This window comes from Nanorana parkeri, unplaced genomic scaffold (assembly GCF_000935625.1).
Source record: "Nanorana parkeri isolate BGI_ZX_2015 unplaced genomic scaffold, ASM93562v1 scaffold2095, whole genome shotgun sequence".
Taxonomy (NCBI): domain Eukaryota; kingdom Metazoa; phylum Chordata; class Amphibia; order Anura; family Dicroglossidae; genus Nanorana; species Nanorana parkeri.
Genome location: NW_017308363.1, coordinates 24,225 through 48,703, shown reverse-complemented (window position 1 = coordinate 48,703; position 24,479 = coordinate 24,225). Strand labels below are relative to the sequence as shown.

Genomic DNA, 24,479 nt, shown 5'->3' with positions numbered 1-24,479 from the left:
GGGTATTACTAAAACAATACTTTAAGACATAGAATACTGTTAAGTGGAACTTCACCTCAGTCCTAAACTCTAGAGTAAGAGCTATTTCTGTGTAGATCTGGGTGGCACGAGATGAGTACAACCAAAGCTCACCAGACAGACAAGCAATATTTTAACATGGAAGGCCACAATGCTAATTATGGCAACACTGCGATATTGCAACAAGAGATGGCGCAGTGATGTTGCATCCAATGTTCACCAGACAGGCAAACAATATTTTAACATTAAAGTCTACATTGGTATTACCAGCAACATGGAGATATTTCAACGCTGGGCGGTACATTGATGGTACCATCAGAGCTCCCCAGACAAACAATATTTTAACATGGAAGGCTCCAACAACACTGGAATATTACAACGAGGGATGGTACAGTGATATTGGCCCCACCACTTACCAGACAGACAAACAATATTTAAATTGGAAGGCTCCAATGGTGGTAGCAGCAACACTGCAATATTGGAACTATGATTGGTACATTGATGGTACTCTCAGTGCTCATTAGACGGACAAACAATATTTAAACTGGAAGGCTCCAATGGTGGCAGCAGCAGCATTGCAGTATTGGAAATATGGTTGGCAGATTGATGGTACTCATAGTGCTCACTAGATAGGCAAACAACATTTTAACATGAAAGGCTCCAATAATGGTACCACCAACAATGCAATATCGCAGAAACCAAAATCATTTTGAAAACCCAAGTTTGGGAATCATCAGCCTAGACATAATGGATGCCCATTAGAGATGAGCGGATTGATCCACCCAAACCAAAATTTGGTTTGCATCAAACAGATTTGGAGATATTCTGTTTGATCTGCGGGACAGATCAGTTTGTTCTTCCTCATTTCAAGTAAATAAACGGGTAAAGTGACCATTTTGGAAGCTTATCATTTTGCTTCTGCTAGAGGACAACCTGCACTGAACCATAGATCTTCTGCCTTTTACTTGCCTTGAGGTTTCTAACCACTTCTGCTATGAGGAATATAGCAGGCTAAGCTTAAGAATCAAGGTGAAGTTCCATCATCACAATCTTTTTTGAGATACAAAGTCTCAAGTCATGGGAAATACTAGTTTTTGGGTAAAGGTCAAAGGCTAAATATCTCATGGGATGGTTTATGGTTGCCTGTGTTTGGAGGACAATAAGATAAAACACATAGGAAGACATAGGCCATACAGGCAATTGACATCACAGGTCTTGGACCAAACAGAAGGTCATCACACACGACGTATCTTCATCTCAGTGGACTTCAGGGAATAATAGAGACCTCGCCACTGAGACCAGATGACTCCACTGCCATAGGACAGGTGGGCCCCTCGCAGGTATGGCCCATTCAAGTTAGCCAGGTGGCAAGCTCGGTACCAGAACCCTCCAGCTGAGAGGGAGGCGCAGTTCTGCAGGTAGATATCACGGTCATTGTCGTATGTAGAGAACTTCATTCCATTGTGGTAAGTGAGAGAATCCCCTGCGGGAAAACAGCATGTCTTGAATACAAAATCTAGTAATTAGTGTGAATAGCCATTAATAGGTTGGTGTTTTTTTCTAATGAAAGAAAAGGACAGATAAGAGGAAAGGAGAAGAGTAGAGAGGAACAAAGAAAGAAAAGAAGAGTGGAGGAGATGTGAAATAAAAAAGAGGGGAGGGAGAAGGAAAGGATAAGCGGAAGCGATCGGAAAGAAGAAGAAATGAGAGGAGGGGAGAAAGGTTAGTAGAGAAGAGAGAAGAGGTGATTAAAAATAAAGCAGAGGAGAGAAGAAATAAGAAATGATATAAGAGTGGAGGTGGGGAGAGATGAGTGGAGGAGAAAGAAGAGAAGAGAGGGGGCGGAGAGGCTAGAGAGAAAAGGGGGAGAGGAGAAGAGAGAGGCGGAGAGGCTAGAGAGAAAAGGAGGAGAGGAGAAGAGAGAGGCGTAGAGGCTATACAGTAGAGAAAAGGAAGAGTGGAGAGGGAGAAGGAGAATAGAAAAAGAAATAAGAGTAGAGAAAAGGTGGGAGGAATGGAGGAGTGGAGAGATGTAGGAGAGGAGAGGAAAGGAAAGGAAGGAAAAGGAATGGGGAGGGGAAGAGATACGAGGAGAGGGAAAGGGAGGGGAGGAGATGAGGGGAGAGGAAAGATGAAAGGAGTTGAAAGAAAAGGAGAGAGAGAAAGTGAGATAAGAGGAAAGGAGAAGAGAGGGGGATGAGAGAGAGAAAATGAGATGAAAGGAGATGGAGGAAAGGAGAAGAGGAAGAGAGGAGCCGATGGGAGAGAGAGGACCAGAGAAGCGGTAGGAATAAACAGGAGATGAGAGGAATGAAGGGGAGAGGTGAGAGAAGAGGAGAGAAAAAGGAAAGGGGAGGTGAGAAAAGGAGAACAGTAGATGAGAGGGTAAAGAAGGAAAGCAGAGTAGAGGTGGAGAGATGAGGGGAGGAAAATATGGGGAGTGGAGAGAAGGGAAAGTGAGGGGACAGGGAAAGAAAAGAAAGGTGAGGCGAGGAGGGCAGGTAAGAGAGGAGTAGAAAAAATGGGGGGATATAAAATGTTCCTTTTATTTATTCTATGGATACATTTTCCATGTCAGTCTTTCTTACCTGCTCCACCATCAATGAACCCCTCCACGTACAAAGTGTACCCATCCTCCTCTGGGTTAATAGCGTTGGGGGAAAGGGCAAAGTCAGCGTACCTGGCGAAGGTCTTATTACCGTCAAAGTCTCCCAGGTCAACTCTCATCTCATACTTTTTCCGTAGAGTCAGCTGATAAATATTGTGCAGTCCTGGAAGAGGGAATGAGATGTGAGAGAGATGCTGTGCGAAGGAGCAATGCTCAATGCTATCTCTAGAAGGAGGGAGGAGTTTTGATTCAATACCACCTGGCTCTAGACCTGTCCCCGCAGCCAGGGCCGGATTTTACTCTCTCTGCTGCCCCGGGGCCAGGTTCCTCAATGTGCCCCCCTACCCGCCACCCCCCATGGAGAATGGCAGACCTGCAGACTGCATTCAAGTGATCTCAGCTACATCGCCGGGATCACTTGTACAAAACAAGTGGCGGCTTCCGTGCTGTACATATAGCTCTGCTTGCCCAAAGCAGGGCTAAATGCTGAAAAAAAGCAAAATACCGCAGCCGGAGTGGAGAGGGAGAGAGGTAATTGATCACTGTTTCAGGATCGAGGATCAGGTGAATATATCTTCATTATTTGCCCCCTAGACAAAAAGGAGCAGTTAACCCTTGCAGTGCATGGGCAGCCCCACTGCAAGGGTTACCTTTTAAAATTCCCGGAGATCTGCTTAAACTGTAGAGAGGGAAAATATGAAAACCATGACCAGTGTACATATTCACAATGAAAGCAGGAAAAGTCGTGAGCGCCTTTTAAACTCCGTGTCCTAAGCAGGAACATAATCTGCAACACTGGTATGCCATTTGCAAACAATCCTAAAATAGGTCAGAAAAACAATGAGAATTATCCAGAAAAAAACAAATTCAGGACTTCCATTCCAAGCCTGTCCTGGCAGCGAAATGTTCAGCTTGTCATCTCTGTGGAATTATTCTATTAAAAAGAAAATCCCATTTTGTATTCTATTTTAATGCCGGGTCAAAGCAGGAGAACGCCAGTCATTGTTTTTTGTTAAACTCTGCTTTGCTCATTCTTGTTTCTCACAGATATAACTTCAAATTCGCACCGAAGATACAACCGACCTCTTAGGCTGCCTTTGGCCTGAAAATCTACATAATGATGGATAATGATTTTCCATTTCCCCATCCAGGACCTTGGCTGCGGTGGCATGACTGACCCACAATTCCTTATAGGGAAGTAGATTTGATCTCCTACAGCTGCCTGTGTCTGGTGTAATGGGAAACATCACAATATGTCAAATATAAAGTGAATTTATTTTCTTCAATTGAGCATGTAGTCCACCGCCATTCAAGGTTGACCCATTGTTGGGAGTAGATGAAGGACAGAAATATGGCTATGACCCCAATGACTATTTTAAAAAAATCAAGCAAAGTCGTGGAAGTCCCCTATGCTCCCCTTTGCAGAAGTAGAATACATTGGACCTTCATTAACGAGCAGATAACAGCAAGATTGGCAGAGAAGGTTCTGCGCTTTTATCAAATTTGGAATCCGTGGATTCAATACCTACAAACACACTCATTCGATTGTCACTTATTTCTGCTTTAAAGTGACATTAAAGTCACATTTTTTTCCCCTCCCCCCAATGTTAATGTCAGCACTTACCTTAAATGATGTCTCTTATTCCAATCTTCTTCTTTCCTGATGTTTTCATCTGTCCCTCCAGCGGTGCGGCGGGTCTCCGATTCAGCGCTGACTCCTCTGTCCCTGCAGGCAGTTCCGACCCAGCTGTGTCTGCATGCGGGTGCACGCGTCCATAGGCTTACCTTACGTCTCTGCTCGTCTCCCGGCCGAGAATCCGAACTGTGCATGCGCCCGCCCCAAGATGCTTTGCGGCCGCACGAGCAGTTACGCATTCTCGGCGCGGGAGCGTGCAGCGATAACGAGGTAAGTTTAAACCGCTGTTAAAGCGGGTTTTTTTTAACGTTTTGCCTATATCTACGGAGGCTTTAGAACTCCTTTAAGCGATATGAGGAAGATTAATTTTTTCTTTCCCTTCAGGTCAGGAGTGGCTGGAACCTTCTCTGTTTTACTTTTCCTCCCCCTACCTACGCCCAAGGCCGGATTTCCCACAAGGCCAACCAAGGCCCAGGCCGCGGGGCAGTAGGGAGTAGAGGGGCAGCAGGGGTGTGGAATTCCTATCTCCCAAAGCCCGGGACATGCAGTTCTGGGTGCCGGGTGGGTAGTTGTTTTCTACATTTAGCCCTTCTTTGGGCAAGCAGAGCTAAATGTACAGCGGGGAAGCCTCCGCTTGTTTTGTACAAGTGATCTCAGTGATGTCGCCGAGATCACTTGTATGCAGCCTGCAGGTCTGCCATTCTGGTGTTTGGCGGGTAGGTTGGTGCATTGAGGAACCTGGCCGTGGGGCAGCAGAGAGAGTAAGTCCGGCCCTGCCTACGCCCAATACTTTTTCCCTTTTCTCTGCTTTCTTTTACCTTCTCTACTCTGTCTCTTTTACTTGTAAAAACTTTCCGATCCCCGCTACTCAACACAACAGAGTTGGGCTAACGGACTGTACCACTACCACGTTGTCTTATCATGAGCTGGCATCATTCAGTATATAGTTGTTCCTACTAGCTAAGTTGTAGTGATTGTTGACTGTACACGAAGTCTGGCTCTCTACTGTGTATTAAGTTTATTTGTTTATGCTTTATTGCCTGTTATGCCACTGTGGAAAACCAATAAAAACTCCTTGAATTAAAAAAGTAAAATATTCCGAAAAATTATTTTCTTGAATGAAATTCTACTGGTGTATGGATTAGGAATCCGAGCCATCAAGGTCAATGAACTGTACGATTCGCCACAGACTGGACGATTCTGCAGGAATTCATTCCGGGAAATCCCCCAAAAAATCACAGTTCATTGATTACACTTCACTGGACATATGTGAGCTCAATCATTTGGAGGGATGTAGAGGTAAAGAAGATGGTCAGGTGACTGCAATGTTGGGTCATTTAGTGTAAATTTGGCTAGAGATGAGCTTTAAAATGAACTTGCACACTCACCTAACCAGTACTCTCCATCTGCCCGACCAAACCCTGCCTTGTAGTCGGAGTAGCCACGGAAGAAGCTCACAGTTCCATTGAACCTCTTCTGGATTACCTGAGGGAACAGTTTAAAGACAAAAATTTAAATGGCAATGGCATAAGTCTATTGGTAAAGGGACCTGTATATGTAGTAAATCGGTGAATCTCACCGTCCATTTCCCATCGTCAGTAGTCATATCACAAAATACTGGCACCGCGCTGGATGGTCCTGATGGATATATAACATACACTCCATCGGCATCTGCCCCCAGCTCATGGACATCTTCACAGTCTACTGGAAACTGCACAGTATCCGAACCTGTTCAAAGAGCACAGAAGGGAATCCCGGGGAGTCATATTAATGCAGCTTCCCATACAACTTGCAACACAGTCACTGGACACGAACAATGTCATAGAATGTCGCTATTGGCCGCTCTCTTAGGGCCCAATAACATTTGCTATCTCTCATGGCTGTAAAGTGGTAATAGGTCTTCATTACTGGAATTCATGACCAGTAGAGATGTGCAAATATCTGAAGCGTTTGGCCAGTTGTGATTTGCCTGAAAAAAAAACTTGTGAGCTGATTTGGGATTTCTTTACTGGAAATCCAATTGAATCAAGAACCAGAGTTCAAAATGTGTGCAGAATGGTTTGGGAATCTCCTGGCAGAACTACCATATGAGATGATGGGGCCAAAAATAGAAAAATGTGGTCAAAGACTAGGGAAACCAGAAAAGTCAGCAGAAGCACCTAGCAGCCCTGGAAGCCCCTTACATGTTAGCCTATCTGAAAGAAATCGGGGAGTCGGTGGCTTTGGCAAGCTCAGACAGCAGCTATGGGACAGTTAGAAGCAATGCAAGTATGAGAAGTAGGATGAGCCAAAATTGTCCCCGTAAGAGTTGGGGAACCATACAAATCTTCCAGTGTTTCCCTGATTCAATCCTTCGGCCCCTAAGAGCATCTGTTTCAAGCCATATCTTTTTTTTTTTATCGGGATTTACAGAAGGACTTCAAGGAGTCTGGAATCTGATTGAAAGTAAATAAATATTCCATCATTGTGGACTGACACTGCGGACTTCCTCTGTCCCCAATTTATCACATTTTGAACTTGTCCAGTATTTCTCCATTCCCTTAAAGCTTCACCAGCATTGCCATTTAAGGAATTGTGGGGCCCGCCTGTATGAGTGGATAGTGTGAGTGTGATGGACAGCATTGTCTACTAGTTTTTAATTGGAGTATGGGTGGTAAGGTGCAATCTGTTTCAGTCATTTGTGATACTTTTTGACCTACCTAGAAATTAATGTATACATTTTGATAATTTTTGCCGCTCCGATCCCTGTTTGTAAGTACTGTAGTCTGAACCTTCTTTAGACTCGGCCAAAATGTTTCCTTACCGTAAGAGTTGGGCCCTGGCCATGACAGGAGCCTTGGGGTAACAAGGTAGCTAGAGCAGTAGGAATAAGTGAACAAAAAGCATGGGCTACTCATTCCAAACATTGTACCGAGGATACTGGCATATTACTAAGAGCTTTGGCCTTACAGGTGGCAGGAGCCTCGGGGTGGTAAGGTAACTACAGCAGTAGAGAAAGACAAATAGTTTGAAAAAGACTGAAGTTTGGATTTGGCTCAGAACATCCGAATTCATGAAATCTGGTCCAAATGTAACATCTTCTGAATTTCAGATTCAAGTCTAATGACCAGTAGGTGACGGGGGCAGATTACTTGCCAATAAATCTCCGTTTGGTGCAGGAAACTCCTGTGGGTGTACCCTGGCCTAACAAAATGCATAAATGGAAGGCAGTTTTGCTATCAAACGGTTGGTGGCGGGAAGTGACTTGAGGCATGTGTCTGCCACGTTGGGTGCCCTGGCTCTATGTGGGAGAGATCAGTACCTGAAGAGACAACAAGCTGAGAGAACATTGCAAGAAAGAAGAGGCTACCTGTGTAGATAGATGCTAGAAGAGTAGAGGTGGACCCTTGTATGTTGGAGTCATACCTGGGAACCCCTAAAGGCCTTCCAAGGTAAGGGGCAAGCAAGGATAGCTATCCCCAGAATGTGGAACTGGCAATAAAAGCATAGATTGTGTGCAGTTTGTTTCTGCAGCAACGTTTCCAAGAACTGTTGCAGTGAGTCTGGAAAGGCCTGGCATGGTTCCAGCACTGTGTGGTACTGTTACATAAAGTACACGCAGGCAGGTAAGGCTCCTTTTGCTTCAAATGAATGGGAAGTGACCACTTGTGGACTGTCGGTGATATAAAGAGCCACTGTAGAAAAACTTGAGCCATGAGTTATACAGTATGTATAAAAACATCTATTCACTTCTTTTCCATAGGTGAACATACGACTATTTCATATTTAGGCCTGCCAGCTAGTAGGTGGTAGGCGTAACAACAGACTGCCGAATGACTAAATGAGGACAGAAGTACCCTATTCTTTCTCACCTAGCAGTGATGGAACTCTGTTGTATTGTCATTTATACACAGGATGCCCACAAGCATGCACTTGCTATATTTCTTTAAAAACATGTAGCCTTTCAATGAATCCAAATAAAAGGAATGGTTATATTGGCATCATCTAGTTGCTGGGTTTGGGATGAAACTGAACTCAAAAAGTGAAGATTTGTTCTTTTATAGGGAACATCTAGAATCATCAATTCAATTGTGCCTAAACCTTTTGTTTGGAATCAATGATGTCACAAGGGGGGTGCAGCCCGTACCCGGGTGACACCATTTGAGGGGTGACACTAAAATGACTGTGCACGAAAAATAGTGCACTTGGGCCGAGATCCTAACAGTTCCGGGAGAGAGGAGGAGACCTGGAGGCCTACCTTAAGCCGCAGGTTGACTGTCCCCTCCACTCTCTGCCAGCGTCCATCACCATGAAGGCCGCCGGCAGGTATCAATAAGATGACCGCACATGCACAACGACGCCATCGCGCGCGTACGCGGTGACGTCGTGCACATGTGCAATGACGTCACGGGAGGGTGTCACCCGGTAATGATCCCGCAAAATATTAGAGTGTGTGGCTTTTTTGGGGGGCCAGGCCTTGTATCTTTCATTTATAGGGATGTTGTCGCCAATTGCTCATAGGTTTAGCTCCAGTAAGTTCCTCAAGGCTCCATGTTTTTCTAAAATAAAATGAGGCAAAGGACATTCTACTTTCCCTTTAAATAACTTGGCCATGTGTGCCCATGTGGGCTTCCATTCTCAGGTGCTTTAAGACAGATCGGCTGGAAACTCCTCTGTACAGATTTTCAATCACTGTTCCCTCTCTGCTTCCAAATGGATGGAGTTCAGTAAACGTTGTGAAACGTGTATCTTGTGTGGATTGGGGCCGGCTCTCCACGTTACATGGCTAGGCTTACATATTCCAATCTTTTGGAAACACAAGTCAGGGAGGCCCTGCCTGGGGTGTAGACCTCTGGCGAGATCAGGTGGACATCGGAAAGTCTGCGCCAGGAGTGATGAGACGTCGGCGCGCAGGTGGGGTAAACCCCATGTCACTGCTAGTTCAGGAGGAGAAAGAACAGAGTGTCACTAAGCTGACAAGGTTGGCTGCAATGGAGGAATTTGGCCAGAAAGTGACTTTACTCGTACAGATGTGAGCGAGAAGTATTGAGTCATTTAGATATCGAATTACTGCCCATTCCCGAAACATAACCAGCCGTGTACACACACAGCAGAGGGAAGTGATCCTCTGACTGCAGTCTGCTCGGAATGTTAATGTCACGCATGTTGGAATGTTTAGTTACAAATGAATTCGAAGAACACAATACGAAGGGAAGAAGGGACAGCGGGGTTAATGGTCGAAGAACGTGAGCCAGAAAGCCTGGATTTGGCTGCACTTGGGTTGGGAGGTTGGGGATTTGTGGAGCAGGAGTTTAGTTTAGCTACAGTGCAGATGTCACAATTCAAAGACATATCCAAGGTAAACCTGCTTTGTATGTTTGGTTGGGTTTGATTTTGGAGCAATGACAACCCAGCTGTATGCAGGGGTTGTTGGACACACTCACCGTTCTCATGATCCGGCTTTGAAATCTGACTTTTCGCTGAGTTCAGGACCACCAGCAGAAGGAAGAGGAGACCCGGGCGTCCTGGAACCTGCAACAGAGAAGTATCCCCCTTGTATCCCCAGCCACCATAACTCCAAGCCGTTCTTCCCCCCCAGTGACCCCTCCACAGCTGAAAAGACTTGGAAAGGGAAGAGGGGGGGATTTGGCAGGCACCAGCCCCTGGACTCCTTACCTCCATGCCTGCAGCCTGCAGAGTGTGAGCTTGCTATTTAAGGTCTTGTATTTATATGTTGCGTCTAGTCCAGAGAATCCCTCCTTTCTGAGCCTTCGCTGCTCCGGTTTTCTAATTTGAGGGGAGGAATGAGAAAAGGAGGGGGGGTGCAAATTGTGTGCACAGGATGCAGGGTGGCGAGTCTGCAGCGGACAACAAGACGCACAGGGAAAAGGTGGGAAGACGTAAACTGATGGACAAGGAAGAGAGAGAAAGAGAGGAGATGAGCCGGAATTTTAGGCTTCGAGCATTGGGGGCAATCTGCAGACTCCTTTACAGTAATGTATTGATCACCTTGCAGGCAAGCAGATAAATACACAACTGAAACATATGATTGGTTTTACCTGCCAAAGGGTTTGTAATTCCGCTCAGTCAGTCTTGTGATTTGCATACATCAACCATTCGGGTGGCATTTTTATCCCTGTTCTTGCCTTCAGAGAGCTGATTGGACAATGAATCTGCTTTAGCACCTCTGTCCAGTTAGCAGGACCATGATCCAAGGAAGCGAGGATTTGTTCTTCTTGGTTGTAAAACCATTGCTGTTAGGTGGATGTACCCTCCTCCCCTTAGTCTATCGGAATGGGAAATTCTAATCGACTAGGTCATCCCATATGAGAGCATTATCTATGGGAAAAGACATTGTCCTTCTAAATTTCATAAAGTCTGGCACCCCTGGGGTGATCCAAACTCTAGATTCAGTATCCTTAGGTGCCCTATGGTCAGCTGCATGACGATTTTAATGATCTCTATTGTACACTTTCGTGTTTCCCCGAAAATAAGACACTGTCTTATATTTTTTGGGGCTCAAAGGTCTTATTTTCGGGGTAGGTCTTATATTATTTTTAATGTACAACAATCCAAAGTTAATCCAAATCCAAATTAAATAATCCAAAATGGCAAAGTTAAGAATAAGGTGATCAGGGCAATCAGGGGTGCCGTACCTTTCCAAGAGCAGTTTGGTAAGAAGAATGAGTGAAACGCACTTTCATTATCGATTCCTCACAAGCGGATTGCATTCGGTATCACTCAGCCTGTGACAGGAGCCGGCGCTATAGAGGAAGCATCGGCTTATGCGGCTCTGCTCCCTCCGCTGCCACTTCGCTTCCTCTAGCGCCGGCTTCGCTGGCACCGCTGATTCTCTCCCGCGGCTCTTCAAGTTCCCCCTTATGCCACCACCGGCCCTGGGAATGGTCTCAACTAGGTCTTATTTTTAATGATCTCTCTTGCACACTATGTAGAGCCTTTGTCAATGTAATATTTTATGTAAGTTATTCAAATGAGACCGTCTTTGTAAATTCGTTTTTAAATTAATATTTTACTCAAGAAAAGGTTTTATTGACTCCTGTACATATCTGCCATGCAATGATTTATGTCTGCACCTTTTTTCAATGTCTGGATACAATTAACAGAATTATATAAACAAAACTGGCTCTATGGAAGTTGTGTGCACCACAGAAGACTCAGCAGCAGCGACTGATACCCTCTGTAACCCCCAGGGGTATGTCTTTGACAGTGAATATGTCTTGTGGGTGGCTGGCTGTCACACAGTTATCCTTGCTATATGGGTTAGTGTATAAATTGCAAAACTGGCTGACCCGAAGGACAAAACCACTCGCCATGCAAGGTGTAAATAATCGAGTCAATGTGTGTAAATGGTTTCACAACCTCCTTTGTATTTTGCAGTTATATATGTACATGGGGTCCTCCTTATGTGTTCATTACATATGGAGGGCCCATTCACACCGGATCCGTCGCAATCCATTGTGTTAACGGAAGGGCACCAAAAAATGAATGGGTGTGAATGGGGCTAGTGCACACCACTCGCGTTATGTTGTGTAGAGAAAAAAAAGGAGAACATGCACGCAACAGATCCAGTGTGAACTGGCCCCATTTACACCCATTCATTTTTCGGTGCCCTCCTGTTAGCATATGTTGAACTACGAATCACAATGCAACGGATCAGAAGGAAATCGGAAGGTACGACTGCAAGTGAATGGACTCTCCGTTGGCTTGTGATTTCCTTCCCATTTTGGTGTGAATGCATCCTGAAACATCTGTTTCCTGCTTGGCAATGTTGTCAGTGGTTCCCCTTCACAGCTCCTCCTGATTTTCTTACAATTGTTGTCCAGCAAGAATACTAACTACACCGTGATACATACTGGTGGCCTGTAGCAGGGGTGCCCACAATTTTTGTGTTAAGATCTACTTTTCAAATGACGAGCTTACATGAGATCTACCAACAAAAAAAAAACCTTCCTCGCTCTCTCTCTCTCTCTCTCCTGGCTGTCTCTCCTCTCTCTCCTGGCTGTCTCTCCTTGCTCTCCTGGCTGTCTCTCCTCTCTCTCCTGGCTGTCTCTCCTCTCTCTCCTGGCTGTCTCTCCTCTCTCTCTCTCCTGGCTGTCTCTCCTTGCTCTCTCTCCTGGCTCACCTTGCTGTATTTTGCTGTGTAAACGAATATTCTTTGATGTAATACATAGCACTTCAACCCCCAGTATCCTCCACAAAGGATTCAGGGAGCTTGGCTCAGCAGACTCAGGCTAATAGGTAATCATGTGTGCACAGCTAAATAAATATACCAAATTTGAATAAAGGGGCCGCCATTCCCCCCCTTCCTGATCTACCAGCATCAGCTCTGAGAGCTACTGCTAGATCACCATCTACCTAATGGACACCCCTGCTCTAGAGAATATGGTCATCCATCAGTCAATGATAATGGAGAAGTGGACACATATCATTCACATTAATTACATGATGAGAGAAGAATAAACTATTGCGGTCCATTGAGACCAATGCATTGTAGAAACATGGAGTAAATCACGGCTTTCATTTTGAATGGGACTTTTGTTGCAGTGTAACACAATACATGGTAACACACCAATGTACGCCATTGTGCACTGCGTCATATATACAGTGCAGGTCTGTTGTGGTGCACTGGCAAAATAACCATCGATAGTTACAAGAAGAGTTTTCAGCAGCTGATTTCATTGGCTTTGAATTTTGAACAATGAAAAGCTTTTGAACTGATTGTTTAGTTTCAGAGTTCCTTTCTATGTATCTGTGTTGGAGCTCATATTTAAAGTGACATTAAAGTAAAAAAATGACCCCCCTCCCCAATGCTGGTGTAAGGACTTACCTTAAATGATGCCTCTTGATCCGATCATCTTCTTCTTTCCAGTAGTTTTCAGGAGTCCCTCCAGCGCTGGTGCCGGTCTCTGATCCAGCGCTGACTGCTGTGTCTTCCTGTCCATGGTGCATGTGCCGGTGCATGCTGCCGGGCTGCCTGCATGGACTTACCTTGTGTCTCTTCTTGTCTACCACCCAAAGATCTCTACTGCATGCGCCCGCCCCATGATCCATTGCAGCCGCCTGAGAATCCTCAGATCTTCAGACGGGAGTGCGCGGGGGAGACACAGGTAAGTTTGAACCTTTTTGTTAACTTTTTATGTTTTTGCATATATATATATATATATACACTGTACACTGCTTGCCAGCCGTAGATATGTGCAAAACAAAAACGGAGGGTTTAATGTTCCTTTAAAGCAGACGAATAAGTCCAGGGATAGAGATGGGAAGGAGGGATTGTTGATGTGGAAGCTGTGAAGGGTTTAGCTGACCATACACTTTGTAGCGCCCTCTAAAATGTCGCTATTCAATTTAGAGATACCTGGACTGTAACCAGTCTAGATGCTGATTATACAGAGCTCTGCATTCTATAGGTGTCCCTGAATCTGCTGGATTGATTGCTCCTCCTGTTGCTGAGGAAAAGGGAGCCTTGGCATACAGTGAGGGAGGATCCACCCTCAGGTTATGACTATGCACCTGACCCTAGCCAATCCCTGAGTAGGATGACTCAGAGGCATGGTTGAGGGCAGGTAATAAAAGGTCTGGGGACACTGTGGAGAGCTCTCTTCCCCCTAGGGGCCTCGCCCTAGGAGGTCTGTGTGTGATGCGGGAAACTGGCCTGGGCCTCAGCACATGGTAGGTGCTGAGGGGCCTAGAGGCCTAGGATACACTGATACTTTGCTGGGCCCATACACGTGGCAGATGTTGGGTGCCTTGTTCTGAGAAGATACTACCACTAACCTGGAGTGCTCCTTGGCAGTTGCAGATGCTGAGGGCACAGAGATTCCAGATCCTGTTGCTAAGGAAAATACCTGATGGAAGCTGGGTCGGAAGGATAGTCCGCTTGTTGAGGGATACCGCAGAGGAGCTTATGCGAGCGTCCGTCTGGGACCCACAAGGGAGATCCCTCACCCTATTCCAGGTATCAGTTCACAGTATTATTACTACTATTGGTCCCTGGGACCAGATCACAGTGCTATTGGCCTTAGCGGTTGCTAGGGGAGAAAGCTGTTCTCTGAAGTAGTTCCAAGGGCATCCTACAGATCCTAAACCCTCTCTCTCATATTGAACTTACAAATAAATACCCTAAAGAGACCCTAAGACTCGAGCCGTTCTGTCCATGAGTGTCGGTGTGCTGTTGCTGATCAAAGGGGACCGGTAGCTGGAACCAACAGGTAGGAAAACCCATTTCATATTCAGCGGCTCCTTCGGGGGTGAGCGCTACATACTGTTTAAAGTAGATGGACAAATCTCCCGCAGTCAGAATACCCGGCGATTTTCCGATCAAAGGATGTCGGGCGGAAGGACCAATAGGGACCAACCACTGAGCAAATTTTGGCTGGTACATCAAAAACAAGACAAAATTCGCTCAGTGTATGGTCAGCTTTAGAGGTCTATGTATGAAGAGTTCTTGGGTTGGACTGATGAAGAGTTGCAGTGCAGAGAATACTGTATCATGGTGGAAGGAACGTTGGATACTTTATGTTATGGCGATCTCTTGGCTCAGCCTCCTATGGGACCCCTTCCCATCCAAAACTCAGCACCATAAATCACAAGTGACAAGTCTGGCTGAAGCTCAGATTCCTTTTAGACTGGGACTCCCCGGAGACATGGGGCATGGCCGTGACCCTGATAGGTGGAGGAACTCTGGACTGTGTCACTCTGAGTCCCAGACTCCCAGGTGAAGGGGGGGGGGCGGCTGTGGGAGAACTTCACACAACCTGCTGCAAGCTGCCCCCAAGAAAAATATTGAATAGGAAAACAACGGTGGAAACAGCCCGGTCTTATTATAACTCCGCAGTCCCTGGCTCTGGAATCGTAGTCCGCTGGTGCGTCCCGATCCTTTCTGCTGACCGCTACGGAGGATTAACCTGCATCATGCAACATTATACTAAATCAATGAAAGAAAGAATGCTGCGCACAAACCGAGAGAATACAATTATAATACTAATAAAAAAAGGACAGTAGGTGTGGAATTCATCAAACTGCACCTTCCTCTGCCCTGAAATGAGCAAAACTGACACTTTTTCCTTTCCTGAAATTTCTGATGAATATTTTGTCAGGCAACGGGGAAGACAAATGGTGGTTTTTGTGGTTTTTAAAGGGCCTTGAAGTGGCTCTGGGGGGTTGTTTATTGCTGCAGTTTGCTATTGCTATTTAATGTCCTTAAAGGAGAACTATGAGGGGGAGGGGGTGCTTTTCACTCAGCCTCATAATCTGAGCCGACCTGTGACAATGAGACTGTAACAGGTCGGCTCAGTAGATCGGGAAGTGAGCGAACACATACCGGCGCTCGCTCACTTCTCGATCTATCCGTGCAGAGAGCCGTGATTGTCCCTGCAGGGATTCTCCCCCTCCCCGCTCCAATCCTTCAGCGCTGACTGGCGGAACGGATGGGGGAAGGTACAGCTGGCTCTGCCTCGTGATAGGCAGAGCCAGCTGTCAATCACGCAGCTGGGCGGATCCAGACATAATTGTCGGGATCCGCTTCAGCTGCGGCGTCTCAGTATACCGCGAGCAGCAGCTCCCTATATACTGAGCCTAGGGTGACAGGAGGACGCTAGTTTGTGTCCTCCCATCACACTTAGGAGAACTATGGGGAAAAGCCCTGACCCTATAGTTCTCCTTTAACATTATGGGGATTGAACTTGATGGGCCGGTGTCTGTATTGTAAACGTATCTACTTTGTAACTATTATGTTCCATACAGTACAACAATACATCACACAAATACATTGTTACATTTTTATATTAATATTTTTTTTCTCATTGTAAAGGACTGGGTGCCGGACTGGCGACTGGTCATTTTATGCCCCATTGCATGAGCTCTAAGTGGAGCGTTCTCACGGGCCACTGGCAGTGCGAGGTTTAAAACTTGGAAAGTCTGGGAGAACTAATCCATCCAAGATAATCACAGTGCGGTAATGCTGCCCAGGGGGGTTAATACAAAGCGTGAGTAATGGGCTTCTGGTGTGCTTAAGCAGCAGAAATGATTTAGAGGGGGAAGGGAATCACCCCCCTCCCCCCCATCCCAATGTGGTCTGGGATTATAAAAGCCAAAATGCAGCAACAGTTCTGGGGGGTGTACGTTTGGCTGGCAGCGCCTGCTGCAACTTGTGGTCCCTCAGCCGAGACAATGGAATAATAAAATGACTGTTGCTGGGAGTTGTAGTCCTGCGAAAATGTAACAAGTTCAAGATTTACAGATTTTTCTAATTTGATTGACTGAGAATGTTGCTGCAACTTGTTCCACACCCGCCATCCTCCTAGGATGAAGATTACTGGGACTTGTTCCACCCCCGCCATCCTCCTAGGGTGAAGATTACTGGGACTTACTCCACCCCCGCCATCCTCCTAGGGTGAAGATTACTGGGACTTACTCCACCCCCGCCATCCTCCTAGGGTGAAGATTACTGGGACTTACTCCACCCCCGCCATCCTCCTAGGGTGAAGATTACTGGGACTTACTCCACCCCCGCCATCCTCCTAGGGTGAAGATTACTGGGACTTACTCCACCCCCGCCATCCTCCTAGGGTGAAGATTACTGGGACTTACTCCACCCCCGCCATCCTCCTAGGGTGAAGATTACTGGGACTTACTCCACCCCCGCCATCCTCCTAGGGTGAAGATTACTGGGACTTACTCCACCCCCGCCATCCTCCTAGGGTGAAGATTACTGGGACTTACTCCACCCCCGCCATCCTCCTAGGGTGAAGATTACTGGGACTTACTCCACCCCCGCCATCCTCCTAGGGTGAAGATTACTGGGACTTACTCCACCCCCGCCATCCTCCTAGGGTGAAGATTACTGGGACTTACTCCACCCCCGCCATCCTCCTAGGGTGAAGATTACTGGGACTTACTCCACCCCCGCCATCCTCCTAGGGTGAAGATTACTGGGACTTACTCCACCCCCGCCATCCTCCTAGGGTGAAGATTACTGGGACTTACTCCACCCCCGCCATCCTCCTAGGGTGAAGATTACTGGGACTTACTCCACCCCCGCCATCCTCCTAGGGTGAAGATTACTGGGACTTACTCCACCCCCGCCATCCTCCTAGGGTGAAGATTACTGGGACTTACTCCACCCCCGCCATCCTCCTAGGGTGAAGATTACTGGGACTTACTCCACCCCCGCCATCCTCCTAGGGTGAAGATTACTGGGACTTACTCCACCCCCGCCATCCTCCTAGGGTGAAGATTACTGGGACTTACTCCACCCCCGCCATCCTCCTAGGGTGAAGATTACTGGGACTTACTCCACCCCCGCCATCCTCCTAGGGTGAAGATTACTGGGACTTACTCCACCCCCGCCATCCTCCTAGGGTGAAGATTACTGGGACTTACTCCACCCCCGCCATCCTCCTAGGGTGAAGATTACTGGGACTTACTCCACCCCCGCCATCCTCCTAGGGTGAAGATTACTGGGACTTACTCCACCCCCGCCATCCTCCTAGGGTGAAGATTACTGGGACTTACTCCACCCCCGCCATCCTCCTAGGGTGAAGATTACTGGGACTTACTCCACCCCCGCCATCCTCCTAGGGTGAAGATTACTGGGACTTACTCCACCCCCGCCATCCTCCTAGGGTGAAGATTACTGGGACTTACTCCACCCCCGCCATCCTCCTAGGGTGAAGATTACTGGGACTTACTCCACCCCCGCCATCCTCCTAGGGTGAAGATTACTGGGACTTACTCCACCCCCGCCATCCTCCTAGGGTGAAGATTACTGGGACTTACTCCACCCCCGCCATCCTCCTAGGGTGAAGATTACTGGGACTTACTCCACCCCCGCCATCCTCCTAGGGTGAAGATTACTGGGACTTACTCCACACCACCCATCCTCCTAGGATGAGGATTGCTGGGACATGTTCTACACCCGCCATCCTCCTAGGATGAAGATTGCTGGGACATGTTCTACACCCGCCATCCTCCTAGGATGAGGATTGCTGGGACATGTTCCTCTCTCACCAGCCTCCTAGGATGAGGATTGCTGGGACATGTTCCTCTCTCACCATCCTCCTAGGATGAGGATTGCTGGGACTTGTTCCACACCCGCCATCCTCCGAGGATGAGGATTGCTGGGAGTTGTTCCTCCCTCACCATCCTGCTAGGATGAGGATTGCTGGGACTTGTTCCACACCCGCCATCCTCCGAGGATGAGGATTGCTGGGAGTTGTTCCTCCCTCACCATCCTCCTAGGATGAAGATTGCGGAAAGTTGTTCCTCACTCACCATCTTCCTGGGAGATTGCTGGGACTTGCAGGTCCAAAGAACATTGCGGCACCAATCCCAATACATTTGGGGAAACCTGCAGTTGAAATAGGTCCCTCAAGTTCAATCACAAGGCAAAAATATAATGATGTAAAAAAATGTAATGAATCCCTAAAGCCACCCTAGGTCCCTTGATCCCTAAAGCCACAGTTGATACAGAAGAAGATGCGAAAGAGTGAGAGCGCCACAATCATATAAACAGTCAAGTACAACTTTAATGATCTTAATGCAAAGTCCATAAAAAAGCATCCGACGCCTTTCGGGGGCTAACAATCCCCACTTCATCAGGGCTTATAATAACCATGCTTGGTGAAGAACTGGACAATAAGAATATGGTATCATCTTCCATGGAGGTCCTAGCTCAGGCACTTCCTGTTATAGCATGACAACACAAGATGCCTGACTCCTAGTAGTGATCATGCGTTGTCACCCTGTCATTCGCGCATTTTCTTACATTTAAAACTGAAAATATTTCAGGAGTTCAGGATGTTCAGGATGTAGCAGGGAAGGGCTAGAACTCAGATTTGTATTTCTGTCTATATCTCCACTGTTGTTATGACATAGGGAAGGGATGGGCGATCTCCCTGATGGAGACACAGAGAAAATTAAAGATCTGAGATTTTTTAACCCTTCTCTTCCCTGTTGAAAATGTAGGAAAATAAAATGTTTTCACTGGTGGAGATTCACTTTGATCCAGGAAGTGACGGACTCCATAGAAACATTATTTTAGATTACTAGTGAACTGCTGCATGTCTATACACTCTTTTTCTGGTTCCCTTTAAAGTCCTGGCCTGTAGCGGGGCCCCTATAGAATGTGTGCAGTCGTGAAAGCTGACATCAGCCGTAGAGAAGGCCAAAGCGGGAGAGCAGCGCCGGGGAGTCAGGGAAAAGGATGCAAATATGCAGAAACTAACAATGTGTGGACCCCTCTCATCCCCCCGCCACCCCCTGTCCCTCATTCCTTTCAAATTCCCCCATTTTTGGCCTCCTTGTTCGGCTGCAAAGCGTGCCTATCTCCTAAATTCAGCGCACGGTAATTGCATCCAAGACCCGTCTAATACTAATTTTAGCTACGTAAGACATCGGTGTCCTATAGGAAAGCGGAGAGTCTGCTGAGGGGGGCCATGTATGGAGGGGCCGGAATTCACTATGAACAAGTCTCCACCGAGGGGGAAAGGTGATTGTACTCCATAGAAAATATAATTCCACTGACAGGCAGCAGAGAGACTCGGGATACATCCTTCCACCAATATATCCTCTCCCTCTCTCTGAGCAATAACAATACTAATAACAACCAACTCCCTATGTCTCCAATGGTGCAGCGCGATAGAAAATACACAAAGCTGCAGCGTGTCACATGTCCGCTTAATAGGAACAAACCAAAAATAAAATCCCTTCCTTCTCTCACCTTATTTTCTCCTTTACTTCCTTTATTTTCCTCTCCTTTCGCGTTTCTTTCTCTTTCCTTCCTTTCTTTTGCTTTCCATTACCTTCCCTTCCTTCTTTCTTTCTTTGCCTTTCCTCCCTTTACATTTCTCTTCCCTTTCCTTTAATTTACCTTCCTTTCCCTTCTGTTTCCTTTCCTACCTTTCTTTCCGTTTTCTCTCTGTTTCTTTCAATTCTTTTCCCCATCCATTCTTCTACCGTCCCGTCCTTTCCTTTTTATCCCCTTTAGTTTCTTCATTTGCTTTCCTCAACATTCTTTTTCCTACTTTTTTCTTTCCCTCTCATTTTATTTGCTTTCCTTTCCCTTTTCCTTTCATTTCTGTTTCCTTCCCTAGTTTTTCCCTTCATTTCTTTCACGTTTGCTTTTTTTTTTTTTCATTTTATTGCCCTTCATTCCATTTCTGCTTTCTTTCCTTTTCCCTTCCTTTCTTTTCACTTCCCTTTCTCTCTTTTTTCTTCTTCCTTCCTTTACTTATTTCATTTCCTTCTCTTTGCTAAACTTCCTCTTGCTTTATTTCACTTACTCCCCTTCCCTTTCCCTTCTTTTCTCTTCTTTCCCTTTCCTGACTTTTCACTTCCTTCCCTCCCCTTATTTCCTGCCCCTCCCTCTCATTTGCATTCCCTTCCCTTCTTTTTTCCTTCCATTCCTTTACCTACCTCCTTTGTTCCTTTCCTTCCTTTCCCTTTCCTTTCCCATTTCATTTGCATTTCCCCTTTCCTCCCTCTGTTTCCTTTCCTAGTTTTTCCCTTCCTTTAATTTTTAACCCCCCCCCCCCCTTTCCTTCTGTTTCCTTCCCTAAATTTCCCTTCCCTTCCTTTTGTTCTTCATTTCATTTCCCTTTCCTTTCTGTTTTCCTTCCCTCTCCTTTCTCTTCTTTTCTCTTCCTTTCCTGTCCTATTACTTCATTCACTCCTCTTTTCCTCTCCAGCCCTTCCCTGTCCATTCTGTTTCCTTCGCTTCCTTTTCTTCAATCACAGAAGACTGATGCCACCAGAAATATACTGACCTTGCCACTGGAACTTTCCACACAAACAATTCATTTCTGTATCTTTTCTACTAGGGATGCACAGATACTTTTCGAGTACCAGTGCCGATACTTGGCATTTTCATGAGAACTACCGGGGTTGCAGCAGTTGCAGCTGGGAGCGGGCTCTGGCACTCCACCACTGTCCTGAAATCATCAGTCTGTATTGTTTTAGGAAAACTGTCACATGACAATAAACAAAAATGTATCAGTACTCGTGCTTGTAAGTACTCAGCAAGTACCAGTACTCGTACTCACAAAACTGGTATCCGTGCATCCCTTTATTTATATTTATAAAAACAAAATCGTACATTAAAACAGAGATGTACAAATCCCGGGAGCTCCGTGTGCTCCTTACACATGACAGCGGCCTCCTAAGTTTTGGATTTTTCTCTCGTCCAGTCTTGGAGCTGGAAAAGTATCGGTACATGTACTTGTTCTTGTACCGAGTACTGTACTTGGTATCTGTGCAACCCTATTTTCTACCATGTTGTAGATAATTATGGACACACAATACAGACGGGATCACTTCCTGTAAGGGAAGCCTCAGGTATGACCAGGCTCCTGACCTGTATTCTATAGACGTAGTCAAGTTAAAATTCTTTGATTTGGATGGAGTGCGGAATCCCTGTGAGGTTATAACTGCAGTCTTCGTCCCGCGATGGGGAGATTCACGCATTCTATTTTTTCTCCTGCTGATCATTTTCCCTGGGACAGAGAGTGGTGGGAAATCCAAAATGTTACAATATGTCCCCAGTGCAGTTACATCCAAACCGATATTTCGGTCCCGATCTCTGGGACACAGTCCAACCCTACAGTCCACCTCATAGTGACCAAATTGTCCTGCCCAGACCCCGCCCACTTACCGGAGCGACCTTTTTTAAACCTTGCCTGTAATTATGCAGGGACCGCCCACTGCGCTCATCCACAGTAACGTCAATAAAAACGACATCATGATCCGGACTAAGGTCCAAGACGTCGGACTGTGATATTAAACCTCGGACAGTTGGCATCTATTCTATTCCAGTGACTGCTGCCGAAGAGGGAATTCCATGTGACTTTGCAGATTCCCTCTCATTCCCTTCTTATTGCAAAACAAAAAAATGGCTTAGATCAGCTTTTTGCCAACTTCCCCTTAGTAAGGGCCAAGCAAGCCTGTCCATCAAAAGTCTGGACCAATAGCAAAGGGAGGGGAGGGGTGGAACCAAGCACAACTTATGATACTGAAGTCAATATTTGCATATTAGAGCTCCCTGGCCATTGGGGCTTCCAAGGAACTCCACAAGGTAAGTGACCATACATACTGGTGCCCATCATATATATTTGCCTGACGTTTAGGAGCTTCATGGTCAGCCTTCAATCAATAAAGAGTAGAATATGGGAACAAGATGGAGGATCCTTATAAAAGACCCGAATCTCATTGCAGAGTGATTTATAACCTACATCATGGGATTGTAGAAAACTGAAAGTAGAGTTTTGCTCGAGGTTTTGGGTGAAGTCTTGGAGACACCACGCTGGCTTCTTATGGCTCTTGGGGACACCAGAAGCCAGATATCTCCACCCTAGCTCTAGGCTGCGCTCCTATCCTTGTACTTCCAGGCTGCGCTCCCATCCTTGTACTTCCAGGCTGCGCTCCCATCCTTGTACTTCAAGGCAGCGCTCCCATCCTTGTACTTCAAGGCAGCGCTCCCATCCTTGTACTTCAAGGCAGCGCTCCCATCCTTGTACTTCAAGGCAGCGCTCCCATCCTTGTACTTCAAGGCAGCGCTCCCATCCTTGTACTTCAAGGCAGCGCTCCCATCCTTGTACTTCAAGGCAGCGCTCCCATCCTTGTACTTCAAGGCAGCGCTCCCATCCTTGTACTTCAAGGCAGCGCTCCCATCCTTGTACTTCAAGGCAGCGCTCCCATCCTTGTACTTCAAGGCAGCGCTCCCATCCTTGTACTTCAAGGCAGCGCTCCCATCCTTGTACTTCAAGGCAGCGCTCCCATCCTTGTACTTCAAGGCAGCGCTCCCATCCTTGTACTTCAAGGCAGCGCTCCCATCCTTGTACTTCAAGGCAGCGCTCCCATCCTTGTACTTCAAGGCAGCGCTCCCATCCTTGTACTTCAAGGCAGCGCTCCCATCCTTGTACTTCAAGGCAGCGCTCCCATCCTTGTACTTCAAGGCAGCGCTCCCATCCTTGTACTTCAAGGCAGCGCTCCCATCCTTGTACTTCAAGGCAGCGCTCCCATCCTTGTACTTCAAGGCAGCGCTCCCATCCTTGTACTTCAAGGCAGCGCTCCCATCCTTGTACTTCAAGGCAGCGCTCCCATCCTTGTACTTCAAGGCAGCGCTCCCATCCTTGTACTTCAAGGCAGCGCTCCCATCCTTGTACTTCAAGGCAGCGCTCCCATCCTTGTACTTCAAGGCAGCGCTCCCATCCTTGTACTTCAAGGCAGCGCTCCCATCCTTGTACTTCAAGGCAGCGCTCCCATCCTTGTACTTCAAGGCAGCGCTCCCATCCTTGTACTTCAAGGCAGCGCTCCCATCCTTGTACTTCAAGGCAGCGCTCCCATCCTTGTACTTCAAGGCAGCGCTCCCATCCTTGTACTTCAAGGCAGCGCTCCCATCCTTGTACTTCAAGGCAGCGCTCCCATCCTTGTACTTCAAGGCAGCGCTCCCATCCTTGTACTTCAAGGCAGCGCTCCCATCCTTGTACTTCAAGGCAGCGCTCCCATCCTTGTACTTCAAGGCAGCGCTCCCATCCTTGTACTTCAAGGCAGCGCTCCCATCCTTGTACTTCAAGGCAGCGCTCCCATCCTTGTACTTCAAGGCAGCGCTCCCATCCTTGTACTTCAAGGCAGCGCTCCCATCCTTGTACTTCAAGGCAGCGCTCCCATCCTTGTACTTCAAGGCAGCGCTCCCATCCTTGTACTTCAAGGCAGCGCTCCCATCCTTGTACTTCAAGGCAGCGCTCCCATCCTTGTACTTCAAGGCAGCGCTCCCATCCTTGTACTTCAAGGCAGCGCTCCCATCCTTGTACTTCAAGGCAGCGCTCCCATCCTTGTACTTCAAGGCAGCGCTCCCATCCTTGTACTTCAAGGCAGCGCTCCCATCCTTGTACTTCAAGGCAGCGCTCCCATCCTTGTACTTCAAGGCAGCGCTCCCATCCTTGTACTTCAAGGCAGCGCTCCCATCCTTGTACTTCAAGGCAGCGCTCCCATCCTTGTACTTCAAGGCAGCGCTCCCATCCTTGTACTTCAAGGCAGCGCTCCCATCCTTGTACTTTCAGGCTGCGCTCCCATCCTTCTACTTCCAGGCTGCCCTCCCATACTTGTACTTCAAGGCAGCGCTCCCATCCTCGTACTTCCAGGCTGCGCTCCCATCCTTGTACTTCCAGGCTGCGCTCCCATCCTTGGCCTTCCAGGCTGAGCTCCCATCCTCGTCCTTCC

At 47.0% G+C, this 24,479-nt stretch overlaps 1 protein-coding gene across 1 annotated transcript; it reads right to left on the bottom strand.

Moving 5' to 3' along the window:
• Positions 1–994: 994 nt before the first annotated feature.
• LOC108800674 (microfibril-associated glycoprotein 4-like) lies at positions 995–10,047 on the bottom strand. The gene is made up of 6 exons (XM_018572668.1): positions 9,918–10,047; positions 9,686–9,773; positions 5,842–5,990; positions 5,651–5,747; positions 2,607–2,789; positions 995–1,501 (listed from the first exon to the last, which is right to left on the bottom strand). Exons 1-6 carry the CDS (start codon positions 9,921–9,923, stop codon positions 1,254–1,256), a joined length of 771 nt encoding a protein of 256 aa, XP_018428170.1. The 5' UTR covers positions 9,924–10,047; the 3' UTR covers positions 995–1,253.
• Positions 10,048–24,479: the final 14,432 nt, after the last annotated feature.

Excerpts from the sequence above, each read along its gene's own strand:
- LOC108800674 (XM_018572668.1), bottom strand. Across the intron at positions 5,748-5,841 it reads CTGACGATGGGAAATGGACG|GTAATCCAGAAGAGGTTCAA; the intron begins GTGAGATTCACC and ends CTGTTCCCTCAG. Across the intron at positions 1,502-2,606 it reads GTTCATTGATGGTGGAGCAG|GGGATTCTCTCACTTACCAC; the intron begins GTAAGAAAGACT and ends GTTTTCCCGCAG.